This window comes from Mustela erminea, chromosome 16, assembly GCF_009829155.1.
Source record: "Mustela erminea isolate mMusErm1 chromosome 16, mMusErm1.Pri, whole genome shotgun sequence".
NCBI classification, from domain to species: domain Eukaryota; kingdom Metazoa; phylum Chordata; class Mammalia; order Carnivora; family Mustelidae; genus Mustela; species Mustela erminea.
The window spans coordinates 9,275,097-9,299,856 of NC_045629.1; the positions used below are offsets into that span (position 1 = coordinate 9,275,097).

General features: G+C 33.7%; 1 protein-coding gene across 4 annotated transcripts in view; it reads right to left on the reverse strand.

The window, feature by feature from the left end:
- Positions 1-24,760, reverse strand: part of TMEM68 (transmembrane protein 68) — a 44,431-nt gene that overhangs the window by 13,785 nt on the left and 5,886 nt on the right. For 2 of the 4 annotated variants that reach the window (XM_032315698.1, XM_032315699.1), the window contains exons 2-6: positions 23,302-23,346; positions 22,270-22,663; positions 8,444-8,611; positions 5,959-6,152; positions 1,130-1,190 (exon numbers count right to left, since the gene is read on the reverse strand). In XM_032315698.1, the coding sequence (XP_032171589.1) occupies positions 1,130-1,190; positions 5,959-6,152; positions 8,444-8,611; positions 22,270-22,594 (748 nt within the window). In that variant the 5' untranslated portion in view covers positions 22,595-22,663; positions 23,302-23,346. Of the gene's footprint in view, positions 1-1,129; positions 1,191-3,804; positions 3,938-5,958; positions 6,153-8,443; positions 8,612-22,269; positions 22,664-23,301; positions 23,347-23,538; positions 23,591-24,760 lie in introns of all 4 variants that reach the window. The other 2 variants (XM_032315700.1, XM_032315701.1) reach the window with 2 other exon arrangements.

Sequence of the window (24,760 nt, forward strand, 5' to 3'; positions counted from 1 at the left end):
GGTAAAAAAAAATTATTGTAAATTAAGAAAAATGCAAAAAGTAGCAAAGAATTACTAATGCTAATGACCAAGTATGAAATCTAGCAAAATCAAAAGTGGAAATAATGTAAAATAAACTGCGGGATTATGTAAAAAAGAAAGTCAAAAAGCAGTCACAAGTAATTTTTAAACTACTTTATAACTAAAGAAACTAAATTGGGAATAATTCTGTTACGCAACTTAAATTCTGAAGAAATAACCTGTGAGAAAATTAGAAGAACAATTCTACAGCAACAGCTAAACATCACATCAATCCGCCTTTCCAGCTTAAATTTGGGGAAAAAAAAGGGGGGGGGAATGTTAACACCTAAAAAACGTAATAGAATATCAACAACATACCAACATTACACATAAAAGAAACAATAAAAGTTTAAAGTTTTTTAAGAGGAGATCTGTATGTGGATAGGAATAATATAGTTATGGGGATATACTTTTATAACCAACCACAGGGTATAAAAACAAACTGAAAATTTCAAAATAAAAAGAAAACAACAGAGATACTGCAAAGAAAAAGCACTTCTAATTGTTATCATTCCAGTAACTATACTCAAAGCTTATTTTGTTACCCACAAATTAAAGTTAGACAAAAAGAACTTTACAATATAAATGTATCATGGTTCAAAATATTATAAAAAGCAAAAAACAAGAAGTAACAGAAATGAACCAAAGCAGATGATACATCCCTTAGGTCATTAATCTTAATTCAATATCATATTGTCATCCATTTTTAAAGCTGTAACTTCTTCAGCGGTGAGTTAGGAAGATAGTCTGGGTAATGGGTACATTTGTTCAAAACCTCAACAGCATGACTAAACCAAGGAAATTAGGTAATTCTGTAATTTTAAGAAGCCCACAAAACAAATAAGCTTCAGTATGTATATAAGACTCTTAACAAAAATATAACATCTAAGAACTGCCCACTACTTAGAATCAGTTATCATTTAGACTGTAAATAATAAAACATCTAATAATATATCCATTATCTAAATAATTCAAAAGAATTTCTTATGCGGTTCAAAAGCCCAAGTTTCGAAGATTATATTCTAAATATTACATTATAATTAGAAAAACCGTATGAATCAGAACTTACTTGTTCCTCCAAGTGATCTAAATCCTTCTCGAATATTTTGTGTAAACATAGGAATAATGGGCTGAAGAGAGAATTTGAATTTAAAAAGTAAATATATTGATCCATTCAATATCTCCATTGAGTCAATAATGCAAACTTTTGAGGGCTTGTTCAAGATTATGAAAATGAGGTATTTTTAAAATAAAGGTATACTTTTATCACTAGTGTGATTTATTATACTAAATTTAACTAGATCATTTGTAAAAACAAAAATTGGAAACACTACCCTCTAGTGGCAATACATAATATTTCACTTACAAACTTTCCTATCCTTTCCACATAAACTCTTGAAATTCAAAATAAAGATTACAGTAATCATTAATTTCATTAAATAAAATTAATGTGATAAATTAATTTGATTTTAGTGGTCCACTGAATAGTATGCTCACTGGAAAAAAAGTTACAAGGCAGATATTCCCTCTTGGAAAATTTATATAAATTCAAATGACAGGTTTTGGAAAGATGCTGTCATGCAACCACCAAAACACTATTTTTTCATGAGATTATTAAATCTAAAAATGTTGAATACCAATGAAAAGTATAAGACTCACTGCAAAAAATAAAGGACAATTAATATATATAAACAATTCTTTTTATCAGTAATATTAAAGGATTTCTGCTCATAAGTTCATGGTTTTTATTATTCTATAAACATCTGTGATTAAGTACGATTTTTTAAATGGAGACCTTAATCAAATGTCTTAAAACAATGAAGTTGCAAAGGATCATATAGGGAGATAGAATGATAGTGAAACTGAAGTAGATAAAAAATTGAAAAAGAACACTTTAAAATGCTCACAAAATACACTGAATTAAATGGCATTTTAGAATTTAAAAAACTGAGAATCACTTTACTTACATTCTACCATCAGTATTTGCCTAATACAGAGTTAGTTACCTGTCCTGGTGAGCATGGTTTGAGATATTTAAATAAGCTGACATTTAAAAAGCCATTCTTATTCAGTTGTGGAAAACATTAAATATGGTGGACTAAAGGAAAGGGACTCAGGTATAGCTTTCTCCATTAAACTTATTAACTCACATAGAACTACTGGTCATTTATTTAGTGTATTTCTTCCCTCACCAGAAGGACACACTGTTTTGTTTACAGCTATATCCCCAGCACCTGAAATAGTGCCTGGAACAGACTGTGCTAAAACAAAGTGTGATGGATGAATTAATTAACGAAAGAATGAAGATACAGGACAGAGAGACATCGCACATAATGAAGTAGTTTGTATTCTCTGAATACAAAATGTTGGAAATAGGCAGCAATCTTAAAACAGTTTGGAAAAAAGAAGTCAGGTAAAGAAAGGCACTCTGATGGAAGAATTGAAAAGTCTCATGGTGTTAATTCACAAAGCTAAAACGTAAAACAAAGTATACTGACTCTTTTGTACAAAATTCAGATTATGATCTAGGAAACCAACACTAGTTTTGTGAAATAGTGACTGCTGACATTCTAACTTTTTTTAAAGAGTTATAAAATGTCTTTAGAGTTGAGAATATAAAATGCCCAAGAAGAATCAGAAATCTTATGGCTTATATAGACATCCTTTGTCTTCTCTGACCAATACTGCTGGATTTGTGTCTACTGACTAGCATGAATCCCTAGATTCATACTGAAGCATGCACTTTATGAAAACTCTTCAGGGTACATACCACCCTTTAAATAGCTTACTCTCCAGAAGCTCGATATATCTAGAACCTATTAAGAAGGAAAATGCTTACCCTAGCAGATTCAGTATTCCAGGCTCTAGTCAGGCCATATAGTTTCTATATTTGCATTCAAGCTAACAGCCTTAAAGTTATAAGCATTACTTTATAACAACTTGATACTGTAGTACAATTATTCGTTCCTTTTCTTATATACCTAATGCATACATACAAGGTATTGGCATAAGTAACCTGGAATTAAATTGTTTGCATGCATACATGTGTCTCCTTATATACGTGAGTATACATGTGTGAAAGAGAAAGAGAATGTGTATTTTGTTAAAACTATTCTTGGGGCATTAGTTTAAAATGGTCTCAGAGTCTAAACTTTGCCCCTAAAAATAAGTGAGCACCACTGGACAAGTTATTTACCACGTTTATTCTTCAGGTTCTTCATATATAAAGTGGGAATAATAAGAATTATACTATCTCAAAAGTTATTTTTTAGATTGATATAATACATATAAACAATTTTATTAAGACAAATGTTATTTTATTTTACATCACTTGTTTTTCCAAACTGAGTAAATGGGCTAATATTTTTCCAACTTATTTAGATATGAAGTTACCTAAAAATTCTCAGGAATTTCATAAAGTAAGAGTTACTTAAATTATATTAAAAAGCCTGTAACTTTCAGAAAACCTTAAACATTTTTTTTACCAATATTGTGTGAACTTGCATTGAAAATCTAGATTTTTTCACTTTAATTTGTTACCATGTTGCAATTTAAATGTAGTTATTCCTCCAACAGTCTTAAATTTTTACTTTATGATAATTTTGTGTTTATGATAATTTTGTGAGGACCATGAAGGGGTTTTCCAGATCGGACACTTGTACCATTTACGACTATCTCTATATGGTTAAAAATGCTCCCTCATGGATCTGGAAGGTGCCTCTAACCTCAGGTCAGCAGACTCACTGTGAAATGCAGTCAGGGATGGCAACAGCCGCGGTTGCCTGCGGTCCTGAACTGTGTGCTCTGCTCTGCTTCTGCCTTGCTGTATGACCCGATCCCTCCATCCCTTCATCTCTCTGTGCCTGAGTTTCCTCATCTGTAACATCGGAATAATTATATATGTCACCTACTTAATGCACAGGAGGACCAACATAAAGCCTTTTAAAAGCACTACAAAAGGTTGGGGTGGTACAATAGTTATCAAATGTACAATGCTGCCTGTAAATCAACAATGGTAAAGATTTCTGACTTTAAACTTACAAAAGTTGTTTATAAAATGTTCTCAAGTTTCATACAAAAACTTTAAACTATCTAGATTATCTTAATTATCTAGAAACTCTATCAAAGATTGAAAAAAATAGTTCCTTTCTCTCTATAATTTCTTTCTTTCCAGCCTTCTTTCAAGCAATGTTCCTTAAATCTGTGAAGTTAAGGATGAGAAATTAGAATCTCACGATCAATTTATGTAATCCCAAACCTACTTCTGTGATTTTCACCTTAAAACTTTAGGAGAAATAATCCTTTCAAATATAAACCTGAAAATTAAACTATCTTTGATTAGGGTTTTAGCTTTTATCACAGTTCTAACAGACAATTACTTTCATTACCCTTAATTTTTGTACAATAGTACATATATCCTTTGGTACTTTCTCATATATTCTAAAATTTTTATAATCAGTGCTTAAGACTCTAAGAAATAAAATGTGCTATGAGTTAATTGTCTGTATCACTAATACTATTAATGTAAGTTAAATTCCAAATGTCCCTTTCTAGTAGTGTTTAATATTGTGTTAAAAAAATCAATTCAATTTAATTCAAATAGCCTACTAAGTGCTAGTCACTATACTAAGGACTCAAAATATAAAAAGATGATCTTGTCCTTAGGGAGCTTATAATTTACTGTAGGACAATAATGTTTAAATTTTTACGTTGTCTATAATTAAACACTTGGACAAGTACATTAACTCTTACTCTGGGATCATGTTACTAAAGCACTACAGCAATTACTTTTAGTAGTTACATGTACATGTGTACAGAAGAGAAAAAAATTCAACACATTTTATTTTAACTCTGCAGTTGTAAAAAAAAAAAAAAAAAAAGGAAAATTCCATTTTTTTTTCCAAAAAGAAAATTTCCATTTTTTCCCAAATACTGGTCTTGGGTTAGAATGAGTCATCCATAAACTCTTCCTTTTTAATCCTATATTTGTAAGATGAACAGGTAAGCTAAGGGTGCATAACGGTCTCTATATAGCAGCAAAGGGTACACAAAAAACTGAAACATGAAAGTATTGGCAACAGTCTCTAACTAATTGGCCTGGAAAAAGAACACCATCCTGTCAAAGGTACTACCATTTCTTTTTCCAACAGACAATCTAAAATGAAAACAGAAAACAAAGAAGAAACATTCCATAAGTAATAAATAAATGCTTCATAGGATAAATTATAATATGGAGACCAAAAAGTTGAGAATTACTTTCCAATGCAAAGAAAAGGACAAAATAGCATTTGTATTCTCCAGTCTACCAAGAAGAACAGTCACCGTGGATCCCTGAGGAACACTTAATCTTACTGACTAATTTTTTTATAAAATCTTTTTAAAAGATCTAAATTACACTAATAACTATTTCTTATCTTTATTCATACTATCAGATAGCTGATCACATTTGCTGAAAAAAAAATGACAGGAGTTATGCATTCAAGTCCCATTATTATACAGATTGGTCACATAAAAGAACTGCAATGAAACCAACCAATAACCATCACTGAAATATGCCAACTCAGTCATACCAAAGGCTTAAAACTGAAAATACTTTTGAAAAAGATGTAACTGAAGGAATACAAAAAATTTAACAGATCTAATTAAAAGCAGCTAGATTTTGAAATGTAAAATAAAACTTGGATGGATATTTTCCAAATTTTCAGATTAATTTTTTTAAGATGGCATCCCAAGCACAAGGAAAATTTCTCTATCATTAACCTTACAAGAGTTATGTACACTGATCTTTAAGTAGTGCAATTAAAGTATCTAAATTCTTATATATTCTGGCCCACTACATAAGCATTGATTTTAAATTCAACCTAGCTTTACTTTAATAATTAGTTGTATATAACTCACCACTTTTGCATCAATTGCAACCTGAGCGAAGCCTTTACGATTACCCCAAATGATGTTGTAGGTTTCATCACTAATTAGGGCTTCTCGAACTCCACCTGGTGAAATAGCTAACAAGTGACCACTCCTCAGAATTTCAACACATTTTTCTCTTGGTCCATGTAGAGCACAAAATACATCAAGTAATAAACTAAACCCTGTAAAAAACATTAGCATGAAGATATATCTTAAGTACTTCTTGTCCAATTCTTCAAGACAAAAATCTTTACAACCTACATAAATTATCTATACTTCAATCAGTAAACTCCTATTTTTACTTTTTTTTAAGTCAACAAGAACTCTTAAGGTTTGGATAAGATTAATGTTGCTGGTAAAGTAATAGCTAAGCCTTATTGATCATCTCCTACTGATAATTTCCTCAGTGATCACCTACTACTCAGGTTACAGTGCATATTCAAACTCTGAATTAAAACTCACAAAATCCTTGGAAAACAGGGATTCTGATCCCCATTTTACAGGCAAAGAAGTTGGTTCAGAGGGTAAGTATCTTGCTCAAAGTCACACACCTAGCAAATGGCAGGGCAGAGATTCCAGTCCAGGTATGTCTAGTCCAAAGCTCCTTCCACTGCATCTCAGAGCCAAACACTGTCTATAGTATTTATTACAGCAATCAGAAATGATATCCCATCAGCAATCACAAATCTAATCTTCCTTCAACCCTATAAGAAAAAGAATCACTCAAGAGAATGTAAATCTGACTATACTTAGCCCTACCCAAATTGGCAAGCCATAACACATCTATTGAAATTAAAAGTCAGATGATGTTAATCCCATAATTAATTTGTTAAATCAATAATAACAGCAAAATCATTAAGAGTTTTTAATGAAGTGAGTATTTAATTCAGTTACAGCTAATTCCAAGTCTTAATATTATACAGTTTTTCAAAGCACAACTATTTATGGATGAAAGAAATAATCCTATCAGTAATTAACTATTTTAACCAAATATTAAACTGGAACTTCTGAGGACTGATGTTAGTATAATACATTACTTTTGAGAATGGGAAATATGAGTAGTGAAATTGTACAGACTAACCAAACTTCTCACAGGTTTAAGGATCTGAAGCAAGGTTATAAAAATTATTAAGATTCAAATAATATTCACCACATATTATATTAAAAGCTCACTGACTTAACTGGATACATTTTCATAATAGGTTTCATAAATTACAAGATCATAAAGGAGAAATCTCTTTAAAAACCAAGTGCTAAATAAAAATATTCACATTGTATTATGTAAAAAAAAAGAAAAAAATGGAAGCAACCTGTAAGAGAAAACTAGTCAATAAACATTTTAGTCATACATTAAAACTATTCTTTACAAAGCAAGGTAAAATGTTAATGCTAATATTATATATTTTTTAAAAAAACAAAAAAGAGTTTACATAACATGTAAAAATATACAAATTAAAAATGATGTATAATAAAAAAAATGTAACTGGTTATGTTAGTGTAGTAAGATTATAATGATGTTTTCCTTTTCTCTAGTTTGCAAATTTATTATAAAGTGATCATACTGCTTTCTAAAGAGAAAGCTTTTTTAGCCAATTTAGTTTAATCAGACACAAAGATACCCAAAACATTAACCATGTCTATGAAAGGCACTGAAGAGATTGTTATTTAATTCACTGTTTGGTATTTGTCTCTCTGGTTGATGGGTGGGTGGCTTTGGCTTTTATTATTTTAAAGGACATGCTATCAGCTTTGTTGGCTTATTTCTGGTGATTCAGTGACAAAAGAAAGTAAGATTTATTACCAATGAGTTTTAGAATGGCTTTTTAAAAACTGTCTGAAACCACTTGGTTAACTAATCTTTTTTAAAAGGTATAAAGCATTTATGAACAGATTAAGAAGAATATAGTCCTTAATTTTAAGAGTTATAAGTCTAGCAGGCAAGTCAAGTATGATAAAGACATACAGATTCTTTAGGATAGGATTTCTGAAGCAATATTATTATATGATGACAAAATATATCCTGGTTGATTTTTTTAAATAATTTTGATTTGCTATAATACAGACAGTAATCAAACTTTAATTACTCTGAAGTTAAACTCCAAAAATCAGTATCTCATTGAGAAATTCATCATATGAAAAATCAACTACCCTCTATACCAAAATATAAATTAATTACATGGCAAAAGTTACAATTTATTTTTTTAAAATTGGAAGCTTAACATTTAACTTAGAAAAATAATGACTAAATACCTATTAATAAAGAAAAGAATTAGATAACATTTTTGACCATAATGTTTTTATATTTAGATACATTACCTAAAGAGCATTATTAGATATTAGAGCTAAGTGTGTTACCCTAAAAAGGCAAAAAGCTTTTCCAAATGGTACTAGAGAGCTCAAAGATACAAAATTTAATATAATTTGATCATGTTAATTAAACATTCTTATATCACTATCTACAGTCAAAGTTTACCTGGGATTTTAAAGACAAAGTGATCAGCTACTACACGGCAAGTTCTGCCTTTGTGGATAAAAATTTTAGCCATGAAGTAGTAAAAATCTATAGGAATAGCTCCATGATAAAAAATGATAAGTGCTGGTCCTTCTTCTGGTATTTTTTCCATCCCATGAACTTCATAACCTGTTGGAAAGACAAAATACAATGCTTAAAATATATTTATTAGTTTATTTACACTAAAGGATGTTTATTAACCCAGAAACTCAGTCTTTTCTTATAGTGTACTATACTTTTTTCTTATACTGTACTACAAGTACTTATACTGTATGTAAGTATTATACTATACTACAAGTCTTTTCTTATACTGTACTACAAATGAACTTAAAGTGCATAAGCCTTCCTCTTTCTCCTTCCCTTCTTGCACGAATCAGTCCTACAGCCATTAGATGTGCCAGAGTGAAGTCTGGGGTGGGATGACCTGGAGTACATGCTGGAGCCCAATCAGGGTGAGGAGGGCATCCACATGAGGTGGCCCAGAGTGGGGAGTCAAAACCCAAGCAGAGTTTTGAGTGCACCCCCTCAGGAGAGTCTAGAACAGGGTGCTGGGGCCTAAATGGGAAAGGGAGGGGATCCAACGGTGGGATTAAGCACAGGATTAGAAGATAGCATCCAGACACTTCAGTGGCCTAGTATGGGGTAAGATGGTATCTGCAAGTGGCAGTGATAAGAGGTTGGTTTCATATGGGGGGTCGGTCAAATGAGTCTACACAATAAGAATGTGAGCCTGGTTCCTCACTACTGGAGAAGGTAGCTACAAAAACAGAAAAGGAGAAAATTAGAATAAACTCAAACCATATGAGAACCTCGCTCATACCCTAAAAGTAAGAAAAAGCAGTATGTCAGAAAGCTGAGGTCGTGCTCTCAAACAGATGAACCGACAGCTCCAATGGGTGATAAGCCCCTCTAATGAGAAACAAACCGAGGATGGGAGGAAGACATAGGTACCCTAAAAATTGGCAAAAAGAAAATAACTGAAATGTTAACAAATTCAAAGACCAAGTGAGGTGACCATTGAGTGTAGAATCCCTGGGAATCCCAGATACAAACAAGAGTCCACACTCACCAACATTCCTCCATGGGACTCAGTGGGTGCTTACAAGAAAAAGCAGGGGCATGGCAGGGAAGAGACCCAAAAGAGCCCTTTGCAAATGGTATAGAGAACAAAATCCTACTTGCTTCTCAGAAGCTTCTCTTGGAAAAGCAAAACCTGACACTGGGAGAGGTGCAGGAAACTCTTCCATACCTTCTAAGAAAACAGCATCTGTAAAAAGCAACTGATGCTGGAAAGGACAGAACTCATTCCCCCCTCCTCTCACCCTTGCCTCACCCTACTATCCCACTCTCAGGCAAAAGTCCACTTCTGGGTAGAAGGGTAGAAGTCAAAGCATCTGCCTCTGGGAGATAGAGAGTAGGTCCAGGTTCTGAAATGACATCAGAGATCTGCTACTACTCAGAGGAAGAGCAAGAAACTGTGTGCCAACCCCAGACTCCCAGCTACACAAGGCAGAGTTTGCCTTCCATGGGGAAGCAGCAAAGGGACATTGAGAAAGCCTCACACCTGAGCCTCAGGCATACAGGGCCTGTGCACAATTCTGGCTAAACCAAGAAAATTGAAGAGTTGCCCCTGTCATCCCCATCCCACCACAAGCCTCACATGGAATTACAAGCAAAGGCAAAGAAAGGCCCCCGTCTGTGGTACAGGCATACTGGGTTAAGGAGAGAGGAGGAAGATGGAGAAAAACCCTCTGGCACTGTTATATACAAAATATCATTTAAAGTGTTATATACAAATAAAACATCATTTAAAGTGTTATATAAAAGTGTTATATACTAATGTTGCAAACTTTTGTTTCACTCCCAAACATATAAATTATACTTTAGAAATTACCCCCATTTTATTCATCAAAAACAAAAATGATTTTATAAAATCTAACTACCACATGCAGGGAAAAAACTGTGATGACAAATTTGAATTAGAGGTCAAGAAAACATCTCTCCTATACTAGAAGTGAACTTAAAGACTAGTGCCACCTCTTACCTCTCCTTCCTGCCACATTGTTAACCCTGTTCCAAGTCACTGTAAGGGGAACAAAAGTTTCACCAAGGGAAGCAAATGACAGGATGAAAGACTGGTGGAGATGGGGGTGGGGATGATCTATGGAGGCTTCCTTCTAATAAGAACCAGTTTACGTTGGCTTCCTGTCCATACTTTTTTTTTCCTCTTCTGCCAGCTAATGAGATTAACCTGCCTACTGCCCTTTACATTGCTATACCAACACATTTTTTATGGCAATCCTGTGCTATTGGTGTTTGTGGGGAATATCAAAGATTTACGTAAACTCCACCAATGCTTCAGAGGAAAACACCCTGCATATTTTATCACTAGAGTTTGAACTTATATACTCTGAGGAGGAGATGAAATGTGATCATGGTTCTAGTCATAAGATCTATTTTTCCTTCCCATCTTACTGCTGCCAGGTGCCATACAGACCTCAGCCTCAGCAGGTCCCAGCAAAAAGAAAAAAGCAAACTGAACTACCAATGAGTTAGTGAAGAAATCAAAGTACCTTGAGACAAATGAAAATGGAAATATACTGGAAATGGAAATATACTGAAATAAACTTGTGGAACACAGCAAAAGTTTTAAAAGGGAAGTTCACAGTGATAAATGCCTATCCCAAGAAAAATTTCAAATAAACAACCTAACTACACCTCGAGAAACTATAAAAAGAACAAAGTTAGTAGAAGGAAGGAAATAACAAAGATTAGAGGGGAAATGAGTGAAATAAAGGCTAAAACGTCAACACAAAATATCAATGAAACCAAGTGGTTTCAGTTGATTAAGTGGTGGTACAGTTGACTAAGCTTTTGCCTTTGATTCAAGTCATGTTCCAGAGTTCCAGGATTGAGCCCCACATTGGGATTCCTGTTCAGCGGGGAGTATGCTTTTCCTTCTGCCCCTTCTTCCCCTGATCATGCTTACTCTCTCTCACTCTCTATCTCCCTTTCAAATAATAAATAAAATCTTTAAAAAAAAAAAAAAAAAAAGCAGAGATGACTCTTTTCAAAGATAAGGAAACTGACAAACCTTTAGCTAGATTCACAAGAAGAAGAGAGTACTTGAAAAATTAACTCAAAGAGGGGACCTTACAACTGATACCACAGAAGCACAAAGAATAAGAAACTACCATGAAAAATATATGCCAAGAAACTGGACAACCTACAAGAAATGGATAAATTCAAACCTCTAAGACTGAATCATGAAGAAACAGAAAATCTGAACAGACCAACTACTAGTAAGGAGATTGAATTAGTAATCAAAAACCTCCCAACAAACAAAACTCCAGGACTAGATGGCTTCACCAGTGAATTCTACCAAACATTCGAAGAGGAATTAATACCAATTCTCAAACTCTTCCAAACAACAGAAGAGGAGAGAACTCTTCCAAACTCATTTTACATTACCCTGATACCAAAACCAGACAAGGACATTACAAGAAAAGAAAATTACAAGCTAATATCCCTGATGAACATAGATGTAAAAATCCTCAACAAAGTATTAGCAAACCAAACTCAGCAATGCATTAAATAATCATATACCATGATCAAATGGAACTTATAAGAATGTAAAAATGGTTCAACATTTGCAAATCAATTAATGCAATACACCACATAAACAAAATGAAAAGTAAAAATTATATGATCATCTCAATAGATGCAGAAAAAGCATATGATAGAGTTCAATATCCATTTATGATAAAAACTCTCAACAAAGTGAGTATAGAGACAATATATGTTAACATAATAAAGGCCATATATGAGAAGCCCATAGCTAACATCATACTAAATGGTGGAAAAATCTAAAGTTTTCCTCTATGATCAGAAATAAGACAAGGATGCACACTCTCACCACTTTTATTCAACCTAATACTTAAAGTCCTAGCCAGAGCAGTTGGGCAAGAAAAAGAAATAAAAGGCATCCAAATTGGAGAGGAAGGAATAAAACTGTCAGTATTTACAGATGACATGATATTCTATAGAGAAAATCCTAGAGACTCCATCAAAAAACTGTTAGAATAAACAAATTCAGTAAAGCTGCAGGACACAAAATAAATGTACAGAAATCTGTTGTGTTTCTGTACACTAATAACAAACTATCGAAAAGAGAGATTAAGAAAACAATCTCATTTAAGATTACATGCAAAAGAATAAAATATCTAGAATAAATTTAACCAAGGAGGTAAAACACCTATACTGAAAATAATAAGATATTAATGAAAGAAACTGAACTAGATACAAATAAATGGAATGATATTCCATGCTCATGGATTGGAAGAACTAATATTGTTAAAATGTCCATAACAGCTAAAGCAATCTACAGATTCAATATAATCCTTATCAAAATTTCAATGGCATTTTTCACAGAAATGGAACAAGCAAACCTAAACATTTGAATGAAACCATGAAAGATCCCAAAGAGTCAAAGCAATCATGAGGAAGAGCAAAGCTACAGGCAACATTTCCCTGATCTCAAACTGTATTGCAAACCTATAGTTATCAAAACAGTATGGTATTGAAATAAAAACAGACACACAGACCAACAGAACAGAATAGAGAGCCTAGAAATAAATCCACACACACATGGTCAATTAATTTTTGACAAAAGAGGCAAGAATATGCAATGGGGAAAGAATAGTCTCTTCAATGGTCACATTGGGGTCACAATGGGGAAATGGTCACATTCAAAAGAATGAAACTAGACTACTATCTTCCTCATACACAAAAATTAACTCAAAACGGATTCAAGATTTGAATGTTAAGACCTGAAACCACAGAACTCCTAGAAGACATAGGCAGTAAACTTGCTGACATCAGAGTTGGCAATGACTTTTTAAATCTGATTCCAAAATCAAAGGCAACAAAAACAAAAATACACAAATGGGACTGTATCAAACTAAAAGGTTCTGCACAGCAAAGGAAACCATCAATGAAATGAAAAGGCAACCTACTGAAAGGGAGAGATTTGCAAATGATACATCTGATAAAGTTAATATGCAAAACACAAAGAACTTCCACAGCTCAAAACAGCAAAAAAAAAAAAAAAAAAAACTCCTACAACTCAAAAACATCTAAAAAAATGGACAGAGAATCTAAATAGACATTTTTGCAAAGATATACAGACAGCCAACCAGTATGTGAAAGATGCTCAACATCACTAACCATCAGGGAAATGCAAATCAAAACCACAATGATCTATCACCTCATATCTGTTACAATAGTTATCAAAAAGTCAAGAAATAAGTGTTGGCAAGGATATGGCGAAAAGGGAATCCTGCACAGTTGGTGCAAATGTAAATTAGTGCAACAACTATGGAAAACAGTATGCAGGATCCTCAGAAAGTTAAAAATAGAACTATCACACCATCCAGCAATTCCACTTCTGAATATTTATCCAAAGTAAACAAAAACACTAATTCAAAAAGAGATCTGCATCCCCATGTTCACTTTAAACCATTATTTCCAAGAGCCAAGATATAAAAACAACCTAAGTATCTATGAATGGATGAATGGATAAGAAAATAGAGCATATATAGACACAATGGAATACTATTCACCTATTAAAACAAAACAAAAAAGAACAGTTTCTTATACTATCTGTGACCTGGATGGACCTTGAGGGCATTATGCTAAGTAAAGAAGTCAGAAAGTAAAAGATAAACACCATATGATCTCACTTATATGTGGACTTTAAAAAAAAAAAGAGCTCACAGATATAGAGAACAGACTGGAGGTCTCCAGAGGCAGCAGATGGGGGTGGGCAAAATGGGATCAAAAGATATAAACTTTGGGGTGCCTGGGTAGCTCAGTGGGTTAAAGCCTCGGCCTTCGGCTCAGGTCATGATCCCAGGCTCCTCAGATCTAGCCACACACGGGCTCTCTGCTCAGCGGGCAGTCCTCTCTCTCTGCCTGCCTCTCTGCCTACTTGGGATCTCTGTCAAAAAGTAAACAAAATCTTAAAAAAAAAAAGATATAAACTTTAGTTTTATTGTAAGTAAGTTGTGGTGATATAATGTACAACATGATGACTACGATGAATTGTACATTTGAAAGCTGCTCAGAGAATAAATCTTAAAAGTTGTCATCACAAAATGAATTTTGCCACTGTGTATGACAATGTATTTACACCAAAGAACCAATTAAAATAGAAAAAAACATCATATGAGGATATATTTTAACTACTTAACTGTGGTGATCATTTCACATTTATACAAATATAAAACCACTATGTTGTACACCTGAAATATGATGTTAATTATATCTCAATTTTTAAAAAGGAAGAAAATTATAAAGTAATACAGAAATCGGGACGCCTGGGTAGCTCATTTTGTTAAGCCGCTGCCGTCGCTGCCTTCGGCTCAGGTCATGATCCCAGGGTCCTAAGATCAAATCCCACATCGCGATCCTTGCTCAACAGGGAGCCTGCTTCTGTCTGCCTCTGCCTACCACTCTGCCTGCTTGTGCGCACTCTCTCTCTCTCTCTAAAACAAATAAATAAATAAAAAGTTTTAAAAAAAGTAATACAGAAATTGTTTTTGCTATTACTGTTTTTCCATGTCATAAAAGAAACACCAACCTTGGTTTATACTCCATTCAGTTAAATAAAAATGTAGAAATCTTTCTCAAAAAAAAAAAAAAAAAAAACCAAGACATGGGGGGAAAGACACGCATTCAGAGGCCAAGGGCAGAATTAGGGTCAAAGTAAAAGGAAGCTAAGAAGAAAGGAAATTTCAAGTGACTAGAGCAGAAAAGGAAAGGAAGCTCCTGAAGTCAGACTGCCGCACCCGGAACAGCCGTCCTAAGAAGCCCACCACTCGTGTAAGAGATAAAAGGAAGTCCAGAATATGAGAATCTGCAATGATGTTTCTTTCCTTAAATCTATTTCCATTTGACTGCTAAGAAACAAATTTGAGTATCAAAGACTGTAGTGTAAATTTTAGATCAGGAAATTTTTTTTTTAAGATTTTATTTATTTATTTGACAGACAGAGATCACAAGTAGGCACAGAGGCAGGCAGAGAGAGAGGTGGAAGCAGGCTCCCTGCTAAGCAGAGAGCCTGATGCGGGGCTCAATCCCAGGACCCTGGGATCATGACCCGAGCTGAAGGCAGAGGCTTTAACCCTCTGAGCCACCCAGGCACCCCAGGAAATTCATTTCTGAAGTAGTTTATAATGTCTTCACCGAATAGATGAAGGTAAGTGTGGCAACTATGATTCTAGTATGGAAAAAATAAAGTATTGGTAATACCTCAAATGAACTTAAAGAATGTTTTTAAAAATTGAATTTAGTGAGATTTTGAGATTATGTATACTTTTTAACATTTCTTTCCAATTACCTAGTTCAAATTCAAGTAAGTGGATTTACTTTTAGCTCTACAGAACAATCACTGAGGTCTCAAGTTACCAAAAGAATCAATTGTCTCACCTGGTAATTTTTTTGAGAAATAAAAAATACTCCTTTGAGGAGTACTACACAGAATATTACAAAGAATATTCCTGAGGTTTCTTCTTGCCTTCCAGAATATTTTTAAAAAATTAAATAATTGTACTTATATAACATCAAATCATTGGTTGAGACTAGTAACATCGTTATTTCAATTATTGACAGAAACTATGGTTTACCACTGTGGTAAATAAACATGAAATACAAACATTAAACTGTGTTGCTCTTAAAGCAAAGATGTGATATACCTTACTACTCACTGCTCAGAAAGCACCAGTAAATTATACTCCAGTCCAACATTTTCGAGGCTTTTAGAGCCCAACTGCCCATCAATTATTATTAGTCAAATTCTTTCATGAATTATTTGCACAAAAGGTGTCTCCCTAAAAATACTTCCTCATCTTTGTGCTTCTAGTCACGTGACTGTCTTTAAATGGAATGCACCCTGTCCAGTGTCTCCCTAACAGAAGTAGAAACTATAGGGGCGCCTGGGTGGCCCAGTTGGTTGAGCGTCTGACTCTTGATTTCGGCTTGGATCATGATTTCAGGGTCATAGGATGAAGCCCAGGGCTGGGCTCCATATTCAGCATGGAATCTGCTTGGGTTTCTCTGCCTCTGCTCCTATCCATTGCTCTCTACCTCTCTTCTCCCAAATCAATCCCAAGCAAATCTTTGGGGGGGAAAAAAAAAAAAAGGTAATAACTTTAGAGCCCTTTAGCTCTTCCTCCCTCAAGACTCCATATGTACCTGGTCACCAAAACCTCTTAAATCTATCACTCCTTCTTCCCAATGTTAGTTTTAAAGTGCAGTCCTATCATCTCCTGCCTATAGTATACTAATCCTTAGGGCAGCTTATGAACAATACAAGCTTGGAGAAAGTAATCACAATGGCAATTAATTATCACTGTTCATCCAACCGCTGTCCAGGGAAGGGGAAGCATATTTTGACTAGTGTGGACCCTGGGCATAGGTCACACAGTGGTGGAGCCAAGGTGGGAACCCACATTTGTCTAACTCCAAAGTCTGTGCTTCTCACCCTATACTATAACCTGTACTACAGATATGTCCAAGCTAAGCTACATCTTGATTTGCAAATGCTGGTTGCAACCTATTAGTGAGTTATGAAATCACTTTAGTGAGTTATGAGCATTTTTCTTTTTAAAAAGGAAGTACAATAGAAAATAAAAGAGATCTTCATAGAAAGTACATATACTTTGCATGACAGTGTGTGTGTGTGTGTGTGTGTGTGTGTGTTTGTGTGTACTGGGCAGCAAAATGCATTTCTTACTAGGAATAACTATAAAAAATCTGATGGTCTAAAAATATCTTGAAAACAGTAGGGACTCTGAATATAGTAGGTATGATAAGTTGAACTTAATTATGATCAAGATATAGACAATATACTTTGGTGCCTTCCAAATTATTAGGAGGAAGATGTTCTTTGGGGTCCTGGGTGGCTCAGCCAATTAAGTTTTCAAATCTTGATTTCAGCTCAGCTCATGATCTCAGGGTCATGAGTTGGAGCCCCAGCGGGAAGTTTGCTTGAGATTCTTTCCCTTTCTCTCTCCCACTGCCCCTCCCCATACTTGCATGTACTCTCACTCTCTAAAATAAATAAATAAATCTTTTTTAAAAAGATGCTCTACAATTAAGATAGCTAACATTTATCAAACATTAAGTATGTAATAGAAATTATGCTAAATACTACTTTACATGAAATTTCACTGACTCCTTACAACAACCCATTTTCTAAAAGAGGAAAATGAGGTTTAAAATCATTAAGTATCTTGGCTGAGAAAGATTACTTACATAGTTTTAAGTGGCTCCCCCAAGATATTTTTCAATTACAAAGTAAAAAATAGCAACTTCATGGTAGAGAAACCTGGAAACAACTCCTTAGCCACAAAATCAAAGTCATTACACCAGTAATAAGACAAAGCAACATTATGAACATCTGATACAATGCACTGAGATGGACACATCATCATTTTTGTGGTATTCTTGTCAAGTATGTGTAAATACACATAACTTCAGTCTCATTACAGAAAATATCAGATCTAAATTGAGAGTCTACAAAATAATTGAGCAGTCCTCTTCAAAACTGTGAAAGTCATGAAAGATGCATACAACAAAGCAAAACAAAACAAAACACCTAACTAAATAACCATCACAAATTGGAGGAGACATGGCAACTAAATGCAGCATGGAACTCTGGTACAAGGAAACTGATGAGAAAACTGGTAACATTTAAGTAAGACCTATAGTTTACTTAATGGTATTATACCATTAAGGAAAAAGAAGTGAGGTAACTTGTCAAGGCCACCAGCCAGTAGTTGGGGAGAACCTGGTTTTAAGCTCAGGGAATCCCACACTCAATAAGAGAAGAGGTTAAAGGAAACGCTTTTCCAACTGAAGTAGAGAGGGAATGTCTCTTAATACCTCAATTTAATTTTCCCATAGGCTTTGCTACATACCATTTAATTTATAGGGCCCTTTTAGTGAATAAATTGTATCCATTTCTTTATGAAATAATAATAAAACATAAAGTAAAAGAAAGTTGAATTTAGGGATGCCTGGATGGCTCAGTCGGTTAAGCGTCTACCTTCAGCTGAGGTCATGCAAGACCCCAGGGTTCTGGGATCAAGCCCCACATCAGGCTCCCTGCTCAGTGGGGAGCCTGATGTACGGCTCCCCACTGAGCTCCATTTTCCCCAACCCCCACCCCATGCATGCTCTCTGGCACACTCTCTATTAAATAAATAAAATCTTTAAAAAATTTTTTTGAGTTTATGCTATTATGGCCCATTTTTAAAAAAACTCTAACTCATATAACATAATAAACCATATGATCAGCCTACTTATTCAAACTATATTTTTCAATAATTTTGTACTGCCAATGAATTTAAACAGTTATGATGGCATTAGGTAAACATACCTATTTTCAGATAATAAAGTAAATTTCCCTTGTAAAACAAACACAAAATAAAATAAGATAAAATAAACAACTAAGGGGCACCTGGATGGCTCAATCAGTTAGGTTCAGGTCATGATCTCAGTGTTCTGGGATCAATCCCTACGTCAGGCTCCCTGCTCAGTGGGGAGTCTTCTTCTCCCTTTCTGCCCCTCCCCCCTGCTCATGCTCTCTCTCAAATAAATAAATAAAATCTTTAAAAAAAAAAAAAAAAACTAAAAGCCCCCAAAATGAAATATTCCTTACGTCCCTAAGGTGAAAGTTACAGTCCTCATTACCTTTACAGTTGTGCGAAAATACATAGCTTTTACTTTTCTCAAAAACATCTAGCTATCTTACAGAGGACTTAATTTTCAAGGGAAATATTAAATGTTACGAGTCCACCTTTTAAAAATGTTCATATTTTCTAGGAATAATGTTTTTTGAAAAATAAGTCAAAAATTTTAACACTTTAAAAGCTAACTTGAGGGTAGGCATTTCATTGACCTACCACCAAGCAAACTGCCTAGAAATGTAGGTATTTAAGAAACATCAAATTAATATTTCTTTATTTACTATAGGCATTATGTTATGCAGCAAATAAGAATCAGAAATTTTTTGAAAAGTGACAGGGCACTTAAATTATGTACAGTATAACATAAAATAAAACTTCAAAAGACAAAATGCTGGATAAAGTCTCATACAAACATACTTATAGTGAAAAAATTATAAATAAATGATGGTTCAACAGATAACTGACTAAATTCATTTTAAGATTTACAGAGTTCTATATAGTCATTAGAAGTCACTAAGGCTTAGTGACATGAAAAATACTAGTTGGCAACACAGAAAAAATTATAAACACATCAGAATTTTAACAAAACACAACTGCAATAGTAAATTTAAGGTGATCGTCATTTGCCTTATTTTTTTTTACCACATTTTTTTACAATCAACATTTTTATTAGTTAAAAAATTCCTTTGAAGATTCCTTAAAGAAGCATGAATTAAAACTGATTTGATACCAATACAAAATCCAAATATGCATACAAATGCCTTTTTTATATATGTCCCTAAACAACAGGGCAAATAAAACCATCTTTTCCAGTTTTATTGAGAAACAATTGGTATGTATCACTGTATAAGCTGAAAGCATACAGAATGATGGTTTGAATTACATATATTGTGAAATGATTACCACAGTAGGTTTAGCTATCATTCATCATCTCATATCGATGAAAGAGTAAAGAAAAAAATATTTTACTCCTTGTATTAAGAACTCTTAGAATTTACTCTTTAAAACTTGACTGTATATTGTATAGAAGTGTTAGCTATAGTCATGTTGTACATTACATCCCTAGAACCAACTTATCTAGTAACTGGAAGTTAATACCTTTAACCATCCTCCTCCAATTCCTCTTCCCCATCCTCTGCCTCTAATAACCATTAAGTCTGACCTCTTTTTTCAATGATGGTGGGTTTTTTCTTTTTCTAGATGCCACATATAAGTGAAATGATATAGGATTTTTCTCTGTCTTATCTCACTTAGCACAATGCCTTCAAGGTACATCTATGTTGTTGTAAATGGCAGGATTTCATTTTTTAATGGCTGAATAAGGAAAAATCACTTATAAGAGAGTATCATTTATCCCAATAAAATATAATATCAAGTTACCATAAAAAAATTTAAAACAGGCTAAGAACTATATATTTTAGTTCTTCTGAGCCATAAATGCATATTTAAAAATATCTCAGAAAGATAAAAACACCTCAAAACTATATATTCTATTTCAAAATAAGCTTAGTGCTTGAAGTTACCTAAATTAAATCATGTTTCCTGAAATATAAATAAACTCAAAATTGCTTATGATATACATAATCCTGAAATATAGGGGATTATCTGTTTGGGATAATAGAGCAGCCTACAAAGATGCAATCTCTGCAGATGGACACGGGTGATATGCTGAAGGACCATCTTGTCTCACGTAAAACAACCATAAAAGGGAATGAGTTGTAATGACTAGCAAGAGCGTTAGTATTAATGAGTAATGTTCAAAATTCAGTACCTCAAAGGCAAAGGGCTCCTGTTTGCAAACTTGCTGAATACCACTACTTTGACCCTGAATTCCCTGAATAAACTGACCACACAGCACAGATCATAACAGCACAGGCTCTAGAGCTTGATATCTGAGATTGTATCCTGACTTTCCTTCCTAGCTTTCTGGTGTGTCTTGGGCAAATAACAATCTCTCTGTTCCTCAACTTCCTCACAGGAAAACTGTAAATGGAGATAATACATGGAATCTATCCTAAGTTTTAAAAGACTGTATGTCAAACATTCAACAATGGTGGCGTAAGAAGTACTAAAAAAAGACTTCTAAGACTGCATGTAGTATTAAAATGATGACACAGTGGCCTAATAAGCAGGTCACTGGTGATCTTTGCTAATAGCAGCCTTGTATTGCTGTGGTATATATCCTCTGGTATCTATTTCAAAATCTATGCTTCTGTGTCTTTCTGGGAAACCACTTTGATGCCCAAAATGAAATAGAAAGTACATCTCTGTTACACACCTACTGAATTCTCTGTATTTTTTTTATAAGTCCTAGTGCAAAAATGGCTAACAAATAAGATAAAAATTGGTAGAGATAATAGGCCCCAAGAGGGCAATTTTCACGGTAGCCACAGAACCAATCATTAAATATAGAACAATACAATTTCTCAAATGATAAAGAAAAGAATGAATATCCTAGAGAGAAACTTGTTGCTATCTCATTTATTCAAGAGACATGTGACCTCTGAAATTAATCAAACAGAAAATGGGTAAATCATGGTATACAAATTACATTTAATATTATTAGTTAATATTCATTTTTTAAATATCTACACTAGGAAATTCACTTATTTTGAACAAAATGGAATTAAATACTAAATAATTAAAGCAGGTTTCTGTAGGTTTCTATACAGTTTTAATTAGTTTCTTACTCTTTTAGATGTCTTACACATAAATTTTGAGTATTTTAAAATAGGTTTCTATACAGTTTCAACTAGTTTCTTGGTCTTTTAGTTATCTTACATATAAACTTTAATATTTTAGGTTACAGTAAGAGCCTACATTGTTGTATGGTTCTTTGTTGAATGGGAACTAATGTGTTTGGGAACACTAATTTTAAGAAAGACATGTAGATACACAATGTATGCAAAGAGATAAAATGAAATAGTAAATATCCCTTACATTTTTTACTATTGATCAATAAAATGAGATGATGATATAGCTCCAGTGCCACACAGATGAACAGCCACACAGAGACAGCGAAGTAATCCTGCTTACCGTGCCAAACCGCCGCATGTCCATCCCAGAGAGTTGCCACCGTCTTCCTTGCACCATCCCATAAATTATGAGAGTAGGCTTCTTTTAATACATTCTTCCTCTTATAAATGTGTAAGAAAATAATAGTAAGATAGAGAAGAAAGATAGTAAAGTAAGGAAGTATTAAAAGTATTAGTGGTGTAAAAACCCACAAGAGATAGTTTGCAAAATTCAAATAGTCCTCCAACTGTTCCACACCAAACCATTCTTCAAGTATGTGAATCAGACAAGTCATATAGGGCATAGAATCCTGTCCTGTGCCACAGGTTTGATTTTTGTTTATCATTTTTCTTTAGGTGAAAATGACAAATTCAGTCTCTTTCTTCATTGTCATGGTAGGTCTTTAATTTGGCCACTAGAAGGGAAAAATAACCCAATGTTATTCCTTTCACAGTTGAAAAGGTAAATGGTTTAGTCTACATAAATACTACATAGAGTCATTTCTTAATACCAAAAATGAGTAGATTGCTATGGTTAACTTTGTTGCAGACTTCAATGCGAAAATAATAAGGTTTCATTTGCATGCTCATGAAGCATGTCAGGTTTAGCTTTTGAAATAACTCACAAGCTTTAATTGAGAAAGAAAAATAAACCTGATGAAGAATGAAATTTCAGACTGATCTTAATAATCTGACTTACATCTTAAGTGGATCATACTGAATGTTTCTATCTTAAACCAAGTTATGTTGAGGTAACTGTTCTTCACAAAAGAAGGCATCAATATTTCACTCAATAAAAGTAACCCAATTGTTTAGGAAATGATGACATACATTTTTGGCTACTGTTTTTTAGAAGCAGGTTTACCAAAAAAACAAACAAACAAACAAACAAAAAAAAAAACTCTATTCTTTTACCATTATGCAATAATAAAAAATTTATCACTGTCATTTCTATCTTATAGTCACTAAAATTTCTCTTAAGTGTTCAATGACTGAAACTATAGCCATACAATTATTTCATGTCACTTATCTCTAAACCAGTCACTTAACTTACCAGAAATTAAGTAAATTTCTTGTCCCAAGTTTCAGTGTATGTGTTCTGGAAAACAGCATACAAATGGAAGAAACATATGATTAAAAAAAGATAATCATTAATATCTAGAGTTCCCATAAAATAAATATCAAGACACATTCACAAATGTGTGACATATATTATAAACCCACACTAGTGTATCACAGTTAAAAATTATACTCATGCAACCAAAGATTTAATGAGGACAGCTTTACACACCATTTATGTCCATTATATAAAAACCACTTGAGACTTCAATTAAAATTCAGAGCTATTAAAAAAAGAGAAAAAAGAAAAAAATTTTCAGAGCTATAAAAACCTTTGCTTCTTTGGAAAAAAAGTATGAAGGTAAAATGTGTAACTGACCAGGTCTCTTCTTAGTAACTTTCCCAGATAATAAGCCGAAGTCAAATATGATATTCAATGGTATAATTACATTAGCTCTTAGGATCATGTCCTACACAAGATTTCTTTCTTTCATTCCTATCTTCCCTGGTTCTGATTATATTCTTGGAGATATTTTATCATTCCTCCATGCTACATAATCTTTAAGAAAATCATCTCAAACCCTTTATAGATGAGGCAGGAAATGAGTAAATAAATAAAGGGATGGAGGGAGAGGGAGAGACAGATATACAAGAGCAGTTATATGTTGTCTTTATCCCAAGATTGTCTTGCTGACTGACTTATTAACAGGGCATACACTTTGACTTAGTCCTCCAGGGATGGAAGATTTAGTCTTATTTAATTTCCTTGTAACCAAAAGCATTTACTTGTGAGAAACTGTACACCTGCTATGGTAACAGAAGGTAAACACAACACACATTAAGCCCACAATCTAGGCTTTTTTTTTTTCCCCCTGAAGTATAGTTGACACACAATGCCATTTTCGTTTCAGGCAATGAACATAGTGATCTGACAATTCTATACGTTATGCTGAGCTCACAATATGGCTACCATCTGTCACCGTACAACGATGTGGGCTTTAATTACATCATATTCTCATCAATCCATCTAAAGACTTGAACCCTTATAATGTATCAGGGTTTGAACATTTAGAAGGCAACATAAACTTAGTGAAACTTACTACTTTTAAAATGAGAGCTTCCCCCACTGGGATGGCTGGAATCACAAAAATGGAAAGTAAGCGATATGGAGAAATTAGAACCTTCATACATTGCTAGTGGGAATGTAAAATGTACAACCATGGTGGAAATCTGTTTCGCAGTTCCTCAAAAATCTAAACAAAGAGTTACCTAATGACCCAACAATTCTATTCTTAGGTATGTACCCCGGAAAACTGAAAGCATGCATTCACACAGAAATTCATGTATGAATGTTGATAGCAAAATTACTCCTAAGGGCCAAAAAAGTGAAATGCCCATCAACTGATGGATAGATCAATAAAATGTGCTCACCCCTACAGTAGAATATTATTCAG